Genomic DNA, 20,510 nt, shown 5'->3' with positions numbered 1-20,510 from the left:
AAAAACACACAAATATATATAACTATATTATACATAAGGATGTTTCTATGAGGATTGCATTATTTTAGTTCTGTTGTTTTTAATGTTTTTAAGATATTCTTTTTTCTCTTTATGGATGTAATACGTTGGATTCATTTCATCTACATTATTTCAAATAATTGTCACATGGTGGAACGTCTATATGTATACTGGATGTCGTGGTGATCTTATCCCCAATTGGAAGATGTCTTGAAACATAGCTCCATATATATTATTGCAAAAACAGATGTATGTAAATTTATTTTTTTATACACGTACCTTAGTAAACTATAACACAACACCCGATACGTGTTGAATATAATGGTTTATCATAGATTGATAAATCTGTGTATACCAAAATCGACATGTAAAAATAAACACTTCGATTGAGACCAAGTATAATTAACAGAAAGTACAACAGTGAGCTTATTAACACATATACCATAAAATGTTCACTATACCGATGTATCGCATTAAACAAATATGAGTCATAACGAGTAATACGATAAATCAAAGTTAAGTTACATTTCACCAAGCTATACATTAGCATGCAAATAAGTATGAATAACAATTAATATTGTAAGTTGAAAAACGCGAGCTCCAAAGACTCCATAGTAAATCTTACCACTGACAAGAAGTTTTCTCCAAAGAAAAAGAAAAGAAAAGAAAAGAAAAAAAACCCCAAAAAATAATAAAGAAAAACCCGGGAGGTGGGAGGGATTTGAAAAAGTTTTTAGTATAAGATACATCTTCTTTTTTCTGTCTACAAACTTTTGTGCAGTGACGTTATCTCACAACCAATCAAAATAATTTTATACTAAACACGCTTTTCCATGATTTGGCAATCTGTTAATTCAGTATGAGGATTTTCATTCATGCGTACTAATCAGAGACGGAGATGGATTTCAATAAAATTTTCAATATATACATGTACATTGAATGTTGTCGCTCATATCATTTTTATTTTATAATCATGCAGGTTTATAACAACTTATGTTGTTTGCAGTAATTAAAAAACTTTTCATCCAAAATATTAAAAGAAATCACTACAACTGAGTTAGTTTTCTTTAAAAAGAAATACATAGTTGTATATAAGGTGCGTCCAAAATATAGGGCCCACGGCGGGTGTGCCCGGTCAACAGGGGATGTTTATTCCTGCTAGACACCTGATCCCACCTCTGGTGTGTCCAGGGGGTTGACTCTGCCCGCCTCTTAATTTTGTATTCCTTATAGGATTTATGAGATTGATCACTGTTCGTTATCTTCACTAGCTCATAATAAGTAAGAATGGCTGGATAAGGTTTTATCTGTCACGATCGTAACTACTCGGCTATTTCCGTAACAGCAAATGACCGGTTACGGAAAATGACGAATGACGAGCGCGTGATCCGATTGGACCTGTCGATGACTACTCTGACGTATTCGTATTACCTCATGGTCATGCTCCTTGGAAGAGGGGCTGGATCTTCATAGCATCCTGTGATTATTGCTGAAAAAGTAAATGTTCCTAATTGCCGAGAAAAGAAATTATAATTAGACGACGGTTAATTCTATAGCGAGTTAAAATTAATCTACAGACTAGAAAGTTACACGGTGTATTACCTTCGTAATTAGAATTAATGTAAAGGGCTATAATTCTTGTAAACGCAGGGTCATGCGTGACGAAAATAGAATTATTTACACGTTGTTGATCAGTATGTTATTCAAAATGTTCAACGAAAAATTACGGAAAGCGAATATAACGCAAAAGACAAACTCGGGTAATGCTGGATCACCCGTGATAAAAATGATTGTAGTTTTAGATAGCTATGCAGCAGAGTCAGATAATTGTTCTAACGTTTTCAACAAAATTATTTAGTGTAATTTTAGAGTAATGAGCCACCATCAGTTAAAAAAGATATGCAAAAATCTGTAATTTATGTAATGTTTATTTGCACCGAAAGTCATATGATATGAAGTTATTTGAGAGGGAGCGACACAGCAAGTTTCTTATCAACATTATTTTTTTAAAAGTGAGAAACAAAAATTTTAGACAAAAGGTAAACAACTCTTGTAAAAGTGAATGAACCATTATGGTAACGAACGTCGGTTGACTTTGACACAAAGAGGTCAATCAGAAAGATATAAAGCAAGTTTCTTATCAGAGTCATAAATGAGGAAAAATTAGTGTGGTAAACGAATTGTCTGCAAAGGTCTATAACTCTTGTTATTGATAGTCAAACTAATGAATTCTATGCAAAGGGCTATAACTCTTGTAAACTTCATGAAAATTACACAGATTGCACAGCACATCTCATATCAATATCTCCTTGAAAATTTATATTGATGCACAGATTTATCTTCCTCGTTATACTACTTCATCTGTGATGAAAGTGAAATTGAAAGAATGTTTCTAAATATATATGATACGACCGAAAGGCCAATGAGTGTTTCGTAAAGTATATGTTTTTTCACATCCCTATAATTTACAAAATTTCAGAGAAATCTTGGACTCCTTGTGAAACCAAAAGGCGTTTAAAACACCAGTGCTCTTGAACAGTTTTATTTGTACGCATTAACAATAGATGCAGGTAGAATTCAAGTATTAAAGATTATCTAGAAGTGTACCACGCTTGGCATATTACACCCCCCCCCCAACTGTTTCTCTTTTCGACAATAAAAATGAACGATTAAAACTGAACCAGAATATCTTTTTCAAGGATAGTGTTTCATGGATTTAATTTTGCCTTGGATTCATGGCCTTGATTTGATGTTGCTACCCACCCTTTTTTTGTGGGCAGGCAATATTTTTATGCTAGTCTTTTTACATATGTGTATGCAATAGGGGGTCATCTTGTTAGACCCCCTATCGGATGTTTTTATTTTGTGTATATATGTTCTTTTTCTCAATGTTAATTTTATAAATGTATGTAACAGGGGGTCATCTAGTCATTTGCAGCATATGATCTTAATTTTTACTTGGTTTTAATGACTCCCTGTACTGTATGTACTTTTCGTCATTTACTAAATAAATACATTTTCTATTTTTAAACTTGTTCTGATTTGCCTGCTTTGAGCAAAAAACGAGTGAAGTCCACTTGGGTAGTGCTTTTGAGCTAAGGATCATAAAATAAATAATTTAATTTCAACATTCCGGCTGATAGGTAGGTCGAGTTTTCGTTCGTATTCATGCACTCGTAAACTTGTTTCTGCACGACTTGCACTGCTTATCAATGATGTGGTTCAGAATACGAATATAACTAATTATCATACACCTGGGTATTAAGGCATGGACTTTTGGGGGGAAAGGTGTGCCGTGACTCTAACATAGGTCACTGTAGCTTTCTTAGACCATCAAACCTAGGCATTTGATGCATCTTAGGGAAAGCGTTTGTCGTTACCCAAAAGGAGGTCGCTCTGACCTCAGTTTGAACCTTTATGCCTATACACTGTCAAATCGTATGGAGAACTTCAAGGTAAGTTACAGTAATTTTATTCCGATGTAGTTGCAAACGATAGTCACACCTTGAGACGTCCATTATTTCTACATTATATTTGGACTGTGTGGAGGATATTCTAACATGTCCTTGGAGCATGTCCACGTTTTGTTTTATCACGTGACTTGATGTACCCGCCGATGACTGTAAATTATGCTAACAATGTCTTAATTAGGAACCATGTGCTAATTCTGTTGAGCTTTCCCCTGACAAATCAAGGTACGAAAATCTGCGTTCGTGTCAATACTTAGTGGCTACAGTGTATATACCGGGGAATTTTCGCCCCACAAAAATCCATCCTCCGCATGACTGGACGTAGTCAAATCTGAGCGAATTTGAATTTATTAATTACCTTGAAATATCAATAAATGGTTTGGGGACGAATTGAAAATGGGATGAAATAGTTTTTCAATGCACCTGGGTTAGTGTTCTCATCAACTCACTTTTGCAAGGTCGCTATATCTCCATCAGCCATAAAAAGGTAAATCAAGGTTAATGGTGGAAATGTGGTGATAATTACGCGTATTTGCATTACCAACCATACCTGTAGGCTTTAATTACGCGAAGTCAGTATTATCAGGTAATAAATTGCATAACTATGGGAATAGTACTTGTGATTGGAGTAATTTGCACTAAAATCTCGTATCTAATGGAATTGCATGTTTCCCTCATTGACAGTATTAGCCACCGTTTTGAGTGCTAGATATCTAGCCGTCTTCATTCACTCCAAGGTTAATTCGAGTTTAAACTCTTCATTTGTCTCAATGTCCCGGTCTTCGCATATTTTCATAATCACATTTAGGTTTTGTCTTGGACCATAATGAAAAGATAAGTAAAACAAAATACTATTATAAAATGGAGATTGTACATGTAGCATAAACATCAATACCCAATAATGGTTTTAAAAACAAAAGCAAGTGGGAATATCTGTAGTGTTTATACACATATTCTTTGATGAAATGTTTAGTTTATTGGAAAATTCCAGATTTTGAAATTCATTGATGAAATAGACAAACATTACAAAAAGATAGTGCACAAATAGTATATATTGACAACAAAATCGGGTCATCCAAATTTTAACATAAAGTTAAACCTTAATGTTTTCCAAACATATATCAACATTTATGCGCTAAATATATGTAACTCTACCAGTTTTAACTCATTAACTTGTTTACATTAATACTTTTCATAAATTTATCGCCCAAACGTACACTGAATGACAAAAAGTATTGCAACAAACATGGTTGATGTCATCACAATTTTACTCGCTTCAAATTCTATTTTCATTGTTGACGCGCAATAAATTAAGGTGAGGTTGTAATGTCAGGTATGCGAATTAACTAGGGTACGAATTATATGGGGAACCGTTTGTACTTCAAAGTAGCAGACGATTTCAGGTAAGGTATCGACTGGAAACAATGGTCGAATAGTATGAGACAATTGTCAAAGGACCTAAAGGAACAGATTGCAATTCTAAATTCAAAGGGATTTAATGACAATATAATTAGTGAATCATTGGGAATCCATTGAAGCACTGTTGGACGAGTTTTGAAGAAAAAAATTCGTCAAAAGGGAAGTGTTGAAAACGATCCCCGGAGTGGAATGCCCAAAGTGATAGATGAGAGGAGTGATCGGAAACTTTATCGCATTCTGAAAACTAACTCAAAAGAATCTCTTTAAGACATTACATCAATTTTTAATAGGAATGAAGGTACAAATGTGTCCAGGAGAACTGTTCGTCGTAGGTTACATCAGGAAGGATACAGGAGAGGCAAAATTTAGTAAACGCTTACAATCGCAAGTCAAGAGACAACGCCGAATTTTGTGGTGCCGAGGGAAAAGATATTGGAAACCTGAACAGTGGCAGAAAGTTACAAGTATTTTCTCAGAGGAAACACAAGTAGTCATTGGACAAAATAACTCTGTAAGTTTTTGGAAATCATTTATTTTCGAAGACGATAATGCCACCCCCACTCCTCTAGACAGACCAATACTTGGAAACAAGAAAAAGTCAACTGGTCTGCAGTCCCCATATCTTAATGTCATTGAAAATGTCTGGCGTTGTATCAAAATCAAACTGTCCCGTGAGCCGGGATGACCTAGTGGCTGCAGGGACAATAATTTGGAATGGTCTCTTTCAGACATACAGTCGAAGCTTATGTGCTTCAATTCCTTCAAGACTACGTCAAGTTACACTAGAAAAATGGTAAATAAATAACGTTTATTTCATTTAAAGCTGGTTTTCTTCCATGCAACTGATATTTACATTGTGATGACGTCATCCATGTTTGTTGCAATACTTACCACTCAGTGTATAAGTATCATACACTGGTACATAAATATTGCTTACTTGGATACCAAATGTAATTATTACTCTTTTAATTCTTTCCATCGCCAGTTATCTTTCAATTATGAGCACATACTCTAACTTTAGCAATGTATTTGTACTTCTTATAAATGACATAAATTGGGCTACACAAATGAAAGGCAAGATAACGAACAGTGATCAATCTCATAACTCCTATAAGCAATACAAAATAGAGATTTGGGCAAACACGGACCTCTGGACACAACAGTGGTGGGATCAGGTGCCTAGGAGGAGTAAGCATACCCTGTGGGCCGGTCACACTCGCCGTGAGTCCTATATATTGATCAGGTAAACGGAGTTATCCGTATTCAAAATCAGTGTGCCAATATGACAAATTTTCACAAAAAACGTTTGTTCTTCTTGAATTAATCCCCCAAGACATTTCCAATATTAATTGGTCTGAGGTAAGCTATAGCTCGTCATTGATATGTATGATGTATCGGAAGCGTGACTCAACGTGGGTTAAACTGGGTTATTCCGACAGAAATGCCATGGCTTCCTGCACGACATCTTTGCCCTCCGCGTCCTTTGTCTTCAGCCATTTCAGTGCTTTCTCCACTAACATTTCCCACTCGTCCTTTTTGTCAGGCAATTCTTTTCTTAAGAATGCAATAGCAAGAGCTGTGGCCCACACGTCTGTGTCCTGTAAAATATCGATCATCCTCCACGGTTTAATCTATTTCCAAGAAACGAGGCATGCTAATAACATATGTTTTTTGTTTGTATGTTGTTTTGTCCCATTCGAATTTTTTTACTCATATAGAAACGACACCAACTTTAGATAAAGCTCCACAAATTTTGACATCTTTTTATCGATTTGATTCTCGATCCCAGAGCAGCGTCAAACGTAATAAGGTTAACGTAGGGAGTGACTGTTCCCTCACCAAGCGCCAGGTATTAGAAAGGAAAGTCACAAGTCTTTCAGATGTAAAACTTATACGGTACCAATTCTGATGCACTAGATGCGCATTTCGACAAATGTCTTTTCAGTGATGCTCAACCGAAATTTTTGAAATCCGAAATAACAATAAACTTGTTAGAGCTATTTGAGTGGAAAACAGAGTGCAAAAGAACTGTATATGACGTTAAAAACGAAGTTCCCCTGTAACGATACGCATTGGCATGATAAAGAACTACCACTGCTACAGCAGTAAGAGCCATGCATAAGTCAAAATTTGTGGCACTTCACCTAGAGCTGGTGGCGTCTCCAGAAGTGAACAGTTCTCGAATGGGACGTAAAACAACCTACCACACATACCTTTGATATTGTCGCAAGCCACATACTTTGATATTGGATACATCGTTATGAAATCACAATCATACCTTAACCACTGCTGATTCCTTTATTTCTTCCTCTGGCTTTTTTATTATCTTTAATAAGCTGTCTAACTGCCAAGATCCATTAAATTTCTGTTCCTTAACCAGCTGCATCATTTTCCAAATGCTGTCATCTAAAGTTGAAAACAACAGACTATGGTAGTTTCTTTCCGAATCAGAATGACTATATGAAAAGATTGACTTTATGAGGTTAGTTGTATGTGTAAATTTAGATGGTTTGAAATGTTCTAAATATGTTAATTTATAGACATGAAGTTATTTGCATTACGTTTTATTCTATGCAACAAAAGAATCTGGTTTTGATTCAAATATGCACATGGGAATTGGTTAAATAATGCAGGCTTTACTTTTACTTTATAAAAATGCACATTTAACAATGCATGTACCAGTGCCTTTCACAACATCTGCAGGTTCATCATCTTCATCCACTGAAAACAGATGGAGTAAAATGGTTTGACTCGATTTACAGCAGTATAATTCTAACAACGTTCAAGTTTTTTAACACCAAAAACTCGGAATGTCTGTATTTTAAACAAAAAACTATACATGAACTCTCTGGCATTCCACCCATCAATCCACAAGTTGCCAAGGACAGCTTCAGGTCTGAATCACCTGAAGAAAAATTAGATATAGAGGCTGAATAATTTAAATTTTCTTACTTCTTTCCACATTCTCCAAGAATGTACAATTTTTTAATCATTCAACGAAGTTCAATTATAATTATTCAGGAAAATACAAATATTGAAACAATATTGTCTAATATGATGATGACTTGATTTAAGCTCCTCGAATTCACTAAAACCTCACTCATGAATGTAACAAACTTGAGCGAGTTCAATAAACCTTGACTGTTTTCCCTATATAAAAGTGTAATGATAAACTGTCTATTTCCTTGAAAATGTATTATTCCATTTCCCCCAATCTGAGGTCTACTCCACGCAAACTCAGTGCCACTCCTCGGACAATTCCCTCACTAATATCCATTAATATTTTTAACTACCCGGTAATCAAAATGCTTGTTGGCCGAATTCTATTTGCAAACATCGGATTATCTAGAATGATGGCGGAGGGCAGATATGAAAATAATATGTCTTTGAATTGTTTCCTATAATAAAACAATACAAGAGGCCCATAGGCCACATCGCGCACCCGAGTCACGTTGGCCATGGCATTGTTCAGCTGTTGGGAATTTAAAAGATTCTTTATTCCATGAAAAGTTTTGACCCCACCTTATGCCCCCCCCCCCCAACTTAGCTCCAAAGGATCACAACATAACTGAAATTGAATTCAGAGATTCCTCAACACCAATATAACTGACATGAAAATGCGCATCTGGTGCATCAAAATTGGTACCGTATAAATTTTACATTATGACCCCTGGGTATAGGCCTCTGCTGGTGGACTGTTAGTCCCCAAGGGTCTCTACAGCCCAGTAGCTAAGTACTTCGTTACTAGCTTTAAAATACGGATGTATATTTAATTGCTGGGATAAAATTTAGAAATTCATTTCAAAATTAAGGATGATATCTCCCTCATGCATAGCTCTGATCCTTGGACGAATTTGGCTCCAGTTTTTTGGCACTCTATTTTTCCATTAGCTCTGAAATAAACTTACGTTAAGAATAAAATCGAATTATATATATATATATATATATATATATATATATATATAGTGGGCCACTTATTGATACACTTATATATGGGGGGGGGGGGTGTTGTAGTTCACTTCACATATTGATTTTAAAAGTAGAGATTGAGGGGGAGGGGAATGGATAAATTGATGAATGCTGTGTTCAATCACAGTGTAGTTTTGAAAAGTAAAACAGTGTATGATACTTATAATAAAACATTAGCATAGAATTTTTCAGTCCGCTTGCTGATCCCTTTTCGCTGACCGGTGGGGGGGGGGGGGCGATTTTGTAAAATATCTTTCCTAGGTTGAATTATTTTTTAGATATATATATATATATATATATATATATATGTGTGTGTGTGTGTGTGTGTATATAGCTTGAAAATTTGACCTTCAAACATATCCGCAAGTGTGGTTATATAATTACAAAAATCAATAAAATCAATTTGTGACTTTGATTTATAATCTTATTTGTTTTTTTATATTTTAATAAACTTCTTTCATAAAATCTAAATTTTCTTCACAATTTCTTTAAAACGTGTACTTTAATGAAAACTAATATATTTAAATATATTCTGAATGAGATGTCCGAGACTCGATTTCTGTCCGTAATAAAAACAATTCTACAGGTCAAATTTCTTTAAAAATTTGCAAACAGATGTAGATTAATATTAAAAAGTCCTGTCGTTTTAAAAAATTGAACTCTAAGAAAAATGTTCGACAGCTGGTTGGTACTACCTAAAGGAGTTATCAAATAGGTAAGATTTTTATTCAAAGTAGGTTAAATTTCCAGGACACAATTTATTTTCAATATTACGTTTTCCATCTAGATTTTCTTTCTTAATTGAAACATACATGTACTTACAATGTGCCGAGTTTGAAATAAAATTCCAACCTGCACACTGTTTAGTTTGTGAATGGGAGTCGCAACAAACACGCCGAATACGTACAGCATGTGATACCTTTGTTTTGATAGTCAAGGCTGTTAACGAGAATTCTTAGGTTTTAAAGCTTTGAAAGAAAAATGTGAAACAAGGTAAATAACTGTTAAACAGTTTGAATGGACAAGACAATATGTATTCCAGTAGCAAAGTGCTATCGTGAATCAATGTTTTCAGCTGCATGTACTTAGAATTTTGTTGAACTTTATTAATGCGTATTAAACTTCCTATATTTTGTTTTATGGTCAGGGTTATTTACAGATGGTTGTAGTATATAATACATACGAGTATACGAGAGCTTTTATGCTGTAGTAGCATAGAATATTAAATACTATTATTTGATACACTCGTAACCCTATACATTGTGTCTAATACTCAAAAAAAAAAAAAAAAAAAAAAAAAAAAAACAACAAAAAAAAAAACAACAATTCACTACTTGAAAAATTATGTAGAGACTATATAGACACAAAATATTTTAGGCTTACCCTTCGTACTTGGGAATCCTACAGGTATTTAAATGGCAAATACGTAATAATAGTTTAAATAGGGATGAAGTTAAGTTCTACAGCAGTAGTGTTTAAATACCAGGCACAAAGCTCCGATTAGGAAATATTACCGCTTCTGTGCAACACCCTCTTTGCTATTTCCCTCATATCCATTATATAAATGTATACATATTTATTGCAGGTTGATAAATCTAACCTGTTACGTCGAACACGTGGATGCTATTTATAGTTTGTAAAGGGATTCAGGTGTGTCATACCAGTAAGACCGGTTATGTAGAGCATGATTAGCAGGTTCTGTTTCTCAGTCATTCGAGCTCAAGACTTTGCGCTGTTCACACGCTGTACACCCACCCACCCACCCACCCTCTAGATATACATTGCTATTGTGTTGTAATGTATATTATCATACAGGTATATAATGTACATGATACAAATATTTGTTACAAGAAGGTATATATATATATATATATATATATATATATATATATATTATATACCCATCAATGTATCCTTCGTTGATACTGTGGATTTCACAGCGTGTGATCCGGTTTTCCGGATCACCACACTGTGGTTTTCTGATTCCGTATCAGTATCCTCTGAAACTGATGCCGTCACAATGATGTCACAATGCATCAACGCAACGTTATTTGTGGAAAATGTTGACCGGGTCACAAAACAAAACTGCGTACACAAAACATAATTTCATAGTACATGTATGTCTGTGTTTTTGATAATTTGGATTACATTTATTATCTTATAAATGTGGATTTAAAATGCAGAAGGGGGTATATAATAAATTTATCATTACTACAGTAACTTGATCCGAAGAGTCGGATCACGTCGAGTTGACAGGCGCGGATCATCAGATCACACGAGACGCTGTGAAATCCACAGTATCAGAGAACGCGTCTCGTGTGATCTGATGATCCGCGCCTGTCAACGAGACGTGATCCAACTCTTCGGATCAAGTTACTGTAGTAATGATAAATTTATTATATACCCCCTATGCATTTTAAATCCACATTTATAAGATAATAAATGTAATCCAAACTATCAAAACCACAGACATACCATGAAATTGTTTTGTGTACGCAGTTTTGTTTAGTGACGTGGTCAATATTTTCCACAAATAACGTTGCGTTGATGCATTATGACGTCATTGTGACGGCATCAGTTTCAGAGGATACTGATACGGAATCAGAAAACCACAGAGTGGTGATCCGGAAAACCGTATCACACGCTGTGAAATTCACAGTATCAACGAACGATACATTGATGGGTATATAATAAATATATATTATTACTACAGTAACTTGATCCAAAGAGTCGGATCACGTCGAGTTGACAGGCGCGGATCATCAGATCACACGAGACGCGAAGCGTCGAGTTTGATCTGATGATCCGCGCCTGTCAACGAGACGTGATCCAACTCTTCGGATCAAGCTACTGTAGTAATGATAAATTTATTATATACCCCCTATGCATTTTAAATCCACATTTATAAGATAATAAATGTAATCCAAATGATCAAAAACACAGACATACCATGAAATTATGTTTTGTATACGCAGGTTCGTTTGTGACACGGTCAATATTTTCCACAAATAACGTTGCGTTGTTGCATTGTGACGTCATTGTGACGGCATCAGTTTCAGAGGATACTGATACGGAATCAGAAAACCACAGTGTGGTGATCCGGAAAACCGGATCACACGCTGTGAAATCCACAGTATCAAAGAACGATACATTGATGGGTATATAATAAATATATATATATAGTTGTATATGTCATTGTAGATATTAAAGATATTATTCCTCAAGGCAGTGAGGCAGATCGCGTGATATATGTACTTTTCATGAATAAATGTGCAAGCATTGGAGCAATTACCCATAAAAAGTGTTGTTATGATTTTGAATCAGGTAGTAAATATTTTATGTTCGTTTGAGACTGGTCGAATTAGAACATAAAGTGATTTGTTTTCACCCAAATACACGGATTCTACATGCCTATAAATATGTTGCTTTTATCGATATTTGAAAATTCCGATCTATCCAATTCACAAGACATCAAGGACGTCACCGGGTCTGGATCATCTGGAAAAAAATATGCGAAGATGTCAGAAATCTGTCTTTCACTTAGATTATACAATTCATCACTGATATTGTAAACATGTTTGTAAAACATTTATTTACGTGACCAATGGATTCACCTCGTACAACAATGAATTCTTTAAAAGTAAAAAAAAAAGAAGCAAAGACCTGTCGAGATAAAATGCTTTGTCCTTAGGCGCTCATTTCGTCCCAGGGAGGGCTTCGACTTTTTCTTACGTACATTGCTCGAGAAAGACATTGCTGTGTAATTAAGAAATAAGGTATCATTTAAAAATATTTATCGGGATATAAATACGGGTTGGTCACGTGATCAAATTCCATAAAGCCCGAAGGGCTTTATGGAAAATTTGATCATGTACCAACCCGTATTTATATCCCGATAAATATTTTAAAATGATATCTTATTACTTATATTTACATTTTTGGTCGGTAACATTGCTGAATTGTGTTAACAACACGTTTCCATACATTTCAAATTGTTGACGTCCACAACGAAGCGTCATAGATGTTCAAAATGACGACAACACAAAACAAAGTTCTATAAAATGAAGAACTGTTTTAATTATTAAGACGCTAGAAAGCAAGTATATCAACATATACTTATACATTAACTCGGGAGTATATAATGGAAAACTCTTCCATGTGTCTAATTTTAGGGGGTGGGGGAATTATGATTTAAACGGGGATGCGCAGTGTTACACTTAGAGTTGTGATGCGCTTTGACTTTTGAAAAGTGAAGACGTTGAAGACCGACTTTGAAAGATATTCTGTGGATATTACGGAGTTAACAGAAGACTGAGATGGAGGAACATGAAGAACAGGGCGGCAGTCGTCAGATGTAGGCAAATTATTTATAGACAGGACAGCTCGACAGAGGACGCAGCTCAGATGAATCTCCGGAAAGAACTGAACATCGCAGAGAATGTGGAACTGCACGAAGGTAAGGGACGGTTTGGATTTGGATATGTAATTATTGATAGATGAGCTCACTGAACGCTTCTTTTGACTCGATAATTTTTTGTAATAGGTTGTTAACGACGCCTCGCTTCGATGTCCCGACATAAACTTGGAAACCGACATCAAGCACTATGGCTGCTGTGGCACGGAAGCATTGTGGTGTGTAGGTCTTAATGCACTTTGACGACTTATCGGCCATACATCCTGTGAACGACCTTTTTGCTAAAGCCTAATGTCATCGTCTAGCAGTAGGTACAATTCCGCATCACCGATGACCAAGGTGAAGTAGCAGACGAAATTTTAGACATACATTAGGCCTAGTAGGCTAGTAACTAAAGACATTGTTTACAGTTATGATTTTATCAATTATTGATGAAAGTCCACTGCTTGGAATACAAATAAAACCGTAAATACATTTTGTGGTGTTGATTTCATCTATTGAAAGATTTCTGTAGTAAGTGAGAGCGATTGCTAGATGTGTATTGCCTTAGTAAAAGTAGTACCTGTTACCTACTTTTAAGAAATGTTCATACGCACAGCCGTGACCTCTGTTGACCCCGTAGTAGATTTATCCAGAAATAAATACGTATTGCTTGTAATAGTGTTATGTAGGAGAAAACAGTTGCAAATGTAAATATTAAGAAATAACTTCATATAACTATTTTCACATCTATGAATAATCAATTCCTTTTTGATAAAATGTAAGTTATATGCCTGATATACCAACCATGGAATCCATAGTTCATCTTTTCATGTCTCGGAGAATCAGGAACCAAGTAAGGTAATGCACCAGGGGAGGTTGAAGACTGTGGGCGTTCGACGGATCCTTTTCTTGACGCGGAGTTCGTATGTTTTGGTCCATGCCTAGATACGTGCGCATCTTTTGTTTGCATTGACTTTTTGGAGAATATGTCTATTAATTGAATTCATAAATTGATATACATGTAGAAGACCTTCAATTAATGTAATACCGAAAAAAATACACAATGTTACTTACTTGAAAAAATATTAACAAACTTTTCCCCAAATCCTGATTTATGTTTAGACTTTGGCGATGTAAAATTGTAAGCAGACAGATTAAATGATTCATTGCTGTATTGCTCCATTTCGACGTCCTGAGAGATCAAAGCTGTTCTCATCGTTTTATCGACGCCAACAAACGCCGTATATCTGCAGGGGACATTCATGGCAGTGCTTAGTGCAACCATCGCATTTTCTAATGGAAATACAAAGAATTATTGATGACACAAACTATAAATATTCTAAACTTCATTGTCGGGACAACCTGTCCCTTCTGGACAAAGATACAAATACTATTACTTTTGAAAAAATACAAAGACAACGAAATAACAGTATAACGAAATTAATATAATCTAAACTTAATTTGTCAATCACAATGAAATACCCCCAGCAAGTTGTCTGAATGGGAGGGGACCCGAAATACTAAATACAGGGTAGTCGTTATCGGAAATAGCCCTGTACACAGTCATTCGTACATGATAAGACAACGTTCTCTAAGTAATTATTGCCCTTCAATCGCCAGGGGCGCTGTTGTATCAAGGAAATCACAACACTATTATATACTGTACATGTCGCAATATCTGATGACGTGCAAGGAAGCATGGAATATGAAATTTTACCGTCAGTCATATTTAGTTCCATCTCAGCCAGTTTGGACTTAGCAGCAAGTCTGTGAAGCGGGCAAGAATCGTCGGCATGAGTGCACGAGTCCATATCAAACTGCATAGAAAAACTAACATTCTTTTCGCCGACTTTACCAGTTAACATCAAACTGGTTTTCCCTGAGAAGTCCTGTCAAAATCATAATATAAAATTAAGTAAATATCCTTTTGACAGAATCGTTTCCTCTTTAAGTCGAGAATACGAAATTCATTTCCAAATTCTATACATAAAATTAATACGAATTTCATTTTTAAGGAAAAAATACGAGTATATCCATCATGTTTTTATACATGCAATTAAAAGGAAGACTTTATTTCAGCAGTTTGATAGTGGTGATCAGATGCAAAGCAATATGTCTGACATTATTTGTTGTTAATTTGTTGATGGTGCTACCTTTAGGTAATTCATTAAAATCGCTTTCCTAATTCAAATATAAAAATTAATACGAATTTCACCTTTAAGAGAAAAATATGCCTATGATGATTTTATGCATAGAATTAAAAGGAAAGCTTTATTTCAGTAGTTTGGTAGTGGAGATCAGGCGTCTGACGGTGCTACCTTTAGGGCGACCGGTAGCGGAAGCTCAGTGGTAGAGCGTTCGCAGGTCGCAACTTCGACCATTGAGCCTAGATGATAAAGGTAAGGTGAAATTGAGATAGTCCACGTAAGATCAAAATACCTAGTCAGTGAGATATAACTTTTTCTCTTGTTCATGGCCCTATTCTCCACGAGGAGAGAAGGAATTAAGTCAAGTAAGTCAAGAGATATAACTTTAGGAGATCAAAATGGACGGTCGATGGGATTACGGGAGTTTTTAACTCGAAGTCGAATACGTATATTCGCCGAGCTCGCTATTAAAGTGGAGTAACACCAGTTGTGTTTACTGAAGTTTTTAATCACGGAATCTTACTCGATAAAGTATACTGTCTATCAAATATTTGGCTATATGTGCGTGCGCAAGTGTTCCTCACCTTCACGTCCTAAATATTTATTCATTTTTACTTAAGATTTGGTACATGTATGGGTATTTGTTTTTTTAAATAGCAGGTGTGATTATAAGGAAGTTCATATTGTAACTTCCAGTATTGACCTACCTTCGGAATATCACCGGTAATGATTGCATACAAGATTAGTCTTTCTCCAGGAAAAACGGGGGGTACTTCATCAGGAGCATTTATGACAGTGCAACCTTCAGGAAGAGTCCAAGTTAAGGACGCATCAGCAATTCCACCTTGCACACTGCATCTCAAAGCGGACATAACCTATGCCATTTCAAAAAAAGACACAAGGTTGTACATTTACTAGAATACTTCTTTTCTCTATAAATGAGGTTGTCAAACACATGGAATAATTTCGAAGTATATAACCTGTCGTTCAGGAGGTACTCTACATCGTCATAATGGCTGACTTCCTTTTAAATCATGGATGACAATATAGATATAAGTAATATTTGTCTATTCGTTTCAAAATTCTTCGCCTAGCTGAGTAGCTCCGTGGGTTAGCACGTCGACTACTGAACTGTAGATCGCGGGTTAGATTCCAGCAGGAGTTTTAATATTTTTGAGATTTGTTTTCTACTAAAACTGCATTTTGTTTTACTAAGTAAAGTAAAGTTGGAAGTTTTCAATTTCAAAATATTGTTGTAGATATCTTCCACTTTTCATCCATATCAAATTTCTCTGGTGTAACATACCTCCTTAAGCCAAATGCAGTCTTGTGTGTTTTATAGCAATTGTTAGGACGTTCTTCATATACTGATTTTGACTACGGATTTCGCCGTCTACCTGATCAAGATAGAGAGCTACGGTGGGTGTGACCGGTCAACAGGAGACGCTTACTCATCCTCAGCACCTGTTTTCACCTCTGATATGTTGAGGGGTCCGTATTTGCCTTGCTCTTACTTTTGATGGGATTTATGAGATTGATCACAGTCCGTTATCTTCACATTTTCATACCATCATATACACCAAAATTTCATATGGGTCACAAAGCTCACGGGGATTACCATGCTCATAAATGTAAACATGTATACACATCCTTTAACCTATTATTTCAGCTTCAATCTGGTTCCAGTGGGTTATGTTTTGAACAAACGAATAAAAAGGAAATGCCAATTTTTGCATACTAGTAAATTAATTTAACAAATAGTGTAATTCTGGTTCTTGGAAAACTTAAGTAAAACTTACAAACTCGACTCTACACTACATAAGGATATCAAATGCATTTGAATTGACAAGTTGTAGACGTGTGAATTTTACAGAGAATATTGCCTAAAAATTCCCCTATACTCAAACTTCGTTTACCTGATCAAGATATCGGGGTCACGGCTGGTGTGACCGGTTGATAGGGGATTCTTACTCCTCCTAGGCACCTGATAACACCTCTGGTATATCCAGGGGTCCGTGTTTGCCCAATTCTCTGTTTTATATTGCTTATAGGAGTTATGAGATTGATCACTGATCGTTATCTTCACCTTTCATACTCGTATATCCTTACATAACACTTACACCAATAACATGACCTCATGAATCTAGATTAGTTTGATATATCGTATATCGTTCTTGAGAGAACAATCAACATGTAACATCCTTCGTGTATTTTCAAAAAACGAAGTTTATTTTTAAAACTATATTTAAGTTGTACCGATCTGTTTTCCCCATTATTACCAGGCAGAATTTATTCAAAAGCATCAGTCTACATGAGGAGAAAAATATCTTGCTGTGGTCTTCAACTCAGCATTAAGATATACATGTATCGACGACTTTTATCTATTAATGATACCCATTTTCGTTTTTATCTCGATTCGATATAAAGTGAGGATTTCGCAAATTCTATGTTCGTTATAATAATCTAATTTGCAAATATAACCTGTTTATTGGGTTGAATGCTGTTTGACGTGTTGGCCGTTCTTTAAATACAGATTTTGATTACGGACTACTCCGTTTTTCTGATCAAGATAGGGCTTATGACGGCTGTGATCGGTCGACAGGGAGTGCTTACTCCTAGGCAGCACATGATCTCACCTCTCGTATGTCCAGGAATCTGTGTTTGTCCTTTTAAGTTTGTATTCTTTATAGGATTTAAGAGATTGGTCACTGTTGGATATCTTCACTCATATTTCTGTCGAAATTACCACCCTTTAAAATAGACATACAGCCAGGTGTATGTAACACTAAACTTGTAGACACGCCAAAGACCACATATTTTGCTCCATTTATTTTCATACTTGATATGTAGCGTTATTATCAAGAGAGGAACTCTATTGATTTTGGGGTCCAAAGGGTCAAAGTCACTACGAAACTTCATATAAAAAAAACTTGTTATAGCCACATTTTTTGCTCAATTAATTTGATACTTCACATGTAGCTTTCGTATCAAGAGAGAAAGAACCGTTATTGATTGGGGGGTCAAACGGTTAAGGTCAATATTGAAGTTGATAGAAAAAACTTTTGGTCACTTTACAGGCCATATATTTGCTCCATTAATTCATACTTCACTTGTAGCTTTGTGATCAAGAGAGGAAAACTATTCATTCTGGGGGTCATTCGAGGGGATATGTCCCGCTCTTGTTTTTCAATACTCCCCCAATTTGTATCACCTTTCACTTTACAATTACCTCCCCTTGGTAGGGAGTATGGTCCTTCATTTGAATACACTTTACTACGTAAGGATACGTTGTGCCAAGTTTAGTAGATTATTCTGGGAAAGGATTTGGAACGAGCCAACGACACTGTTGATGAATGCGACGGACAAATTCTAATATCAGAAAAGATCACTTCAGATTTCAGTTTGGATGATCTAAAACCGTTCTGAATTATGAGAATAGGTTTTGAGTGATTGATATTTCATGAGAGTTCAATTTCGTGATTTTGTGATATTAAAGAATTTTGTAAATTACCATTTATTAAAGTATAGATGTAATATTGTAGATACAAATTTGAGGACATTAAGAGAATACTATATACATGAATATCAAATCACTACCAAAAGTAAGAATTCCTCAGTATTCCTTCATAAGACAAGAATTGCTCATCCATGAATTGATCATGTACATATATTTCTCTCTCCCTCACCTTTGACTGCAGTCGATCTTCATCTTTCACAAATGTTGCTTTTCCATTGCTTACTTTGGCGACTTTCCGTATCAAGTCCGTCGAACATCCATCTCCAATGCCAAACGTAAACACCCTTCATAAATAAATAAATGCCCTAAGCTGTAACAATTTGAATTCTGTGTCCTGGTCTCTTGCTTATCTAGCTCCCAGATTGAGCTGCAAGGTATTGTATACAACGCCAAACAATAAACCCTGGTTAAACATTACAATGTACATGTATGTGGTTTTAAAAGTACCACTAATAAAATCACCAAATACCTTGTGTTTTTCTGCTCCTTCACCAACTGTACTATGTTTGATACACTGCTAACTTGTCCATCTGTCAGCAAAAATACCTAATAAAGAGTCAATAAAATACATATAGCACTATGTGACATATTAACATATTAACCACAATAAGTTAGTTAGTTGTATATTGTTTAACGTCCAACTCGATAATTGTTCACTCGTATGGAGATGTCATCAACGCCAGTGCAGAGCTGTAAGATTTAGATGCATGCTTAGTGCTTATGACCTATGGGCAGGGAGGGATCTTTATCGTGCCACACTTGCTGTGACACGGGACCTCGGTTTTGTGATTTCATCTGGAGGACCGCACCATTTACTCGCCTCTTACGACAAGCAAGGGGGTACTGAGGACCTATTCTAACTCGGATCCCCACGGGACTGTCACAACAGGTAATTATGACCACAACAGGTACTTAGACTTAAGCAACATCGGAACAGATTACCAATGTATACAAGTCAGTGCTGATAAAGTATCAATTAATTACATTTCGAGTTATGAACTTACTTGTCTAGCATAAGAACCTGAAGGCTTGTTCTTGAAAACATTTTCCAATGGCTTGAAAATTTCTGTTCCTCCCATATCTGCCCTCATATTCCTCTGAAGATGCATAGCTTCTTCCAGATTTTCCTCATTATACGGTTTACTCCTGAAAACATTGTACTTCATTTTTATTTCATCTAAGGCAATACGATCCATTCTACATGGTACATGTATATACATGTACTAGACATAGGGATGCAAGTTTCTTTATTAATTACCGGACATAATGAAGCAGAGAAACTACGATGATTAATGATACGATGGCATTTCTAATAAAACTGATACATTTTCTCCGATGTGACACTTTAAATTCCTTACTTTGAAAACAAAGTCGAAAATGTTGTTCCAAAACTGACTATATTGAATATGCAGGTAACAGGCAGACTTTTCAGCAACAACAATAATGTTTCTTTGGCTTTCTCAATGCGGTCACCAGTCATCGATCCTACATACATGTATATACATAAAAAGGCGACATTTTATAACTATTCATCAATATATATATATATATATATATATATATATATATATATA

At 35.5% G+C, this 20,510-nt stretch overlaps 1 protein-coding gene across 3 annotated transcripts in view; it reads right to left on the bottom strand.

Annotated features, from left to right (window-relative positions):
* Nucleotides 1-4,418: 4,418 nt before the first annotated feature.
* LOC125678705 (von Willebrand factor A domain-containing protein 5A-like) overlaps nt 4,419-20,510 on the bottom strand; it is a 30,576-nt gene continuing 14,484 nt past the window's right edge. For 2 of the 3 annotated variants that reach the window (XM_048917349.2, XM_048917347.2), the window contains 14 exons: nt 20,295-20,421; nt 19,941-20,082; nt 19,406-19,482; nt 19,106-19,220; nt 16,127-16,294; nt 14,990-15,161; nt 14,347-14,565; nt 14,077-14,262; nt 12,540-12,632; nt 12,288-12,374; nt 7,747-7,812; nt 7,587-7,628; nt 7,186-7,313; nt 4,419-6,505 (listed from right to left, as the gene is read on the bottom strand). In XM_048917349.2, coding sequence (XP_048773306.2) covers nt 6,335-6,505; nt 7,186-7,313; nt 7,587-7,628; nt 7,747-7,812; nt 12,288-12,374; nt 12,540-12,632; nt 14,077-14,262; nt 14,347-14,565; nt 14,990-15,161; nt 16,127-16,294; nt 19,106-19,220; nt 19,406-19,482; nt 19,941-20,082; nt 20,295-20,421 — 1,793 coding nt within the window. In that variant the 3' untranslated portion in view covers nt 4,419-6,334. The remainder of the gene's footprint in view (nt 6,506-7,185; nt 7,314-7,586; nt 7,629-7,746; nt 7,813-12,287; nt 12,375-12,539; nt 12,633-14,076; nt 14,263-14,346; nt 14,566-14,989; nt 15,162-16,126; nt 16,295-19,105; nt 19,221-19,405; nt 19,483-19,940; nt 20,083-20,294; nt 20,422-20,510) is intronic. The other variant, XM_048917350.2, reaches the window with a different exon arrangement.

Source organism: Ostrea edulis, chromosome 2 (assembly GCF_947568905.1).
Source record: "Ostrea edulis chromosome 2, xbOstEdul1.1, whole genome shotgun sequence".
NCBI lineage: Eukaryota > Metazoa > Mollusca > Bivalvia > Ostreida > Ostreidae > Ostrea > Ostrea edulis.
The sequence above is the reverse complement of the archived record's forward strand: the minus strand, read 5'-3'. Positions and strand labels throughout refer to the sequence as shown.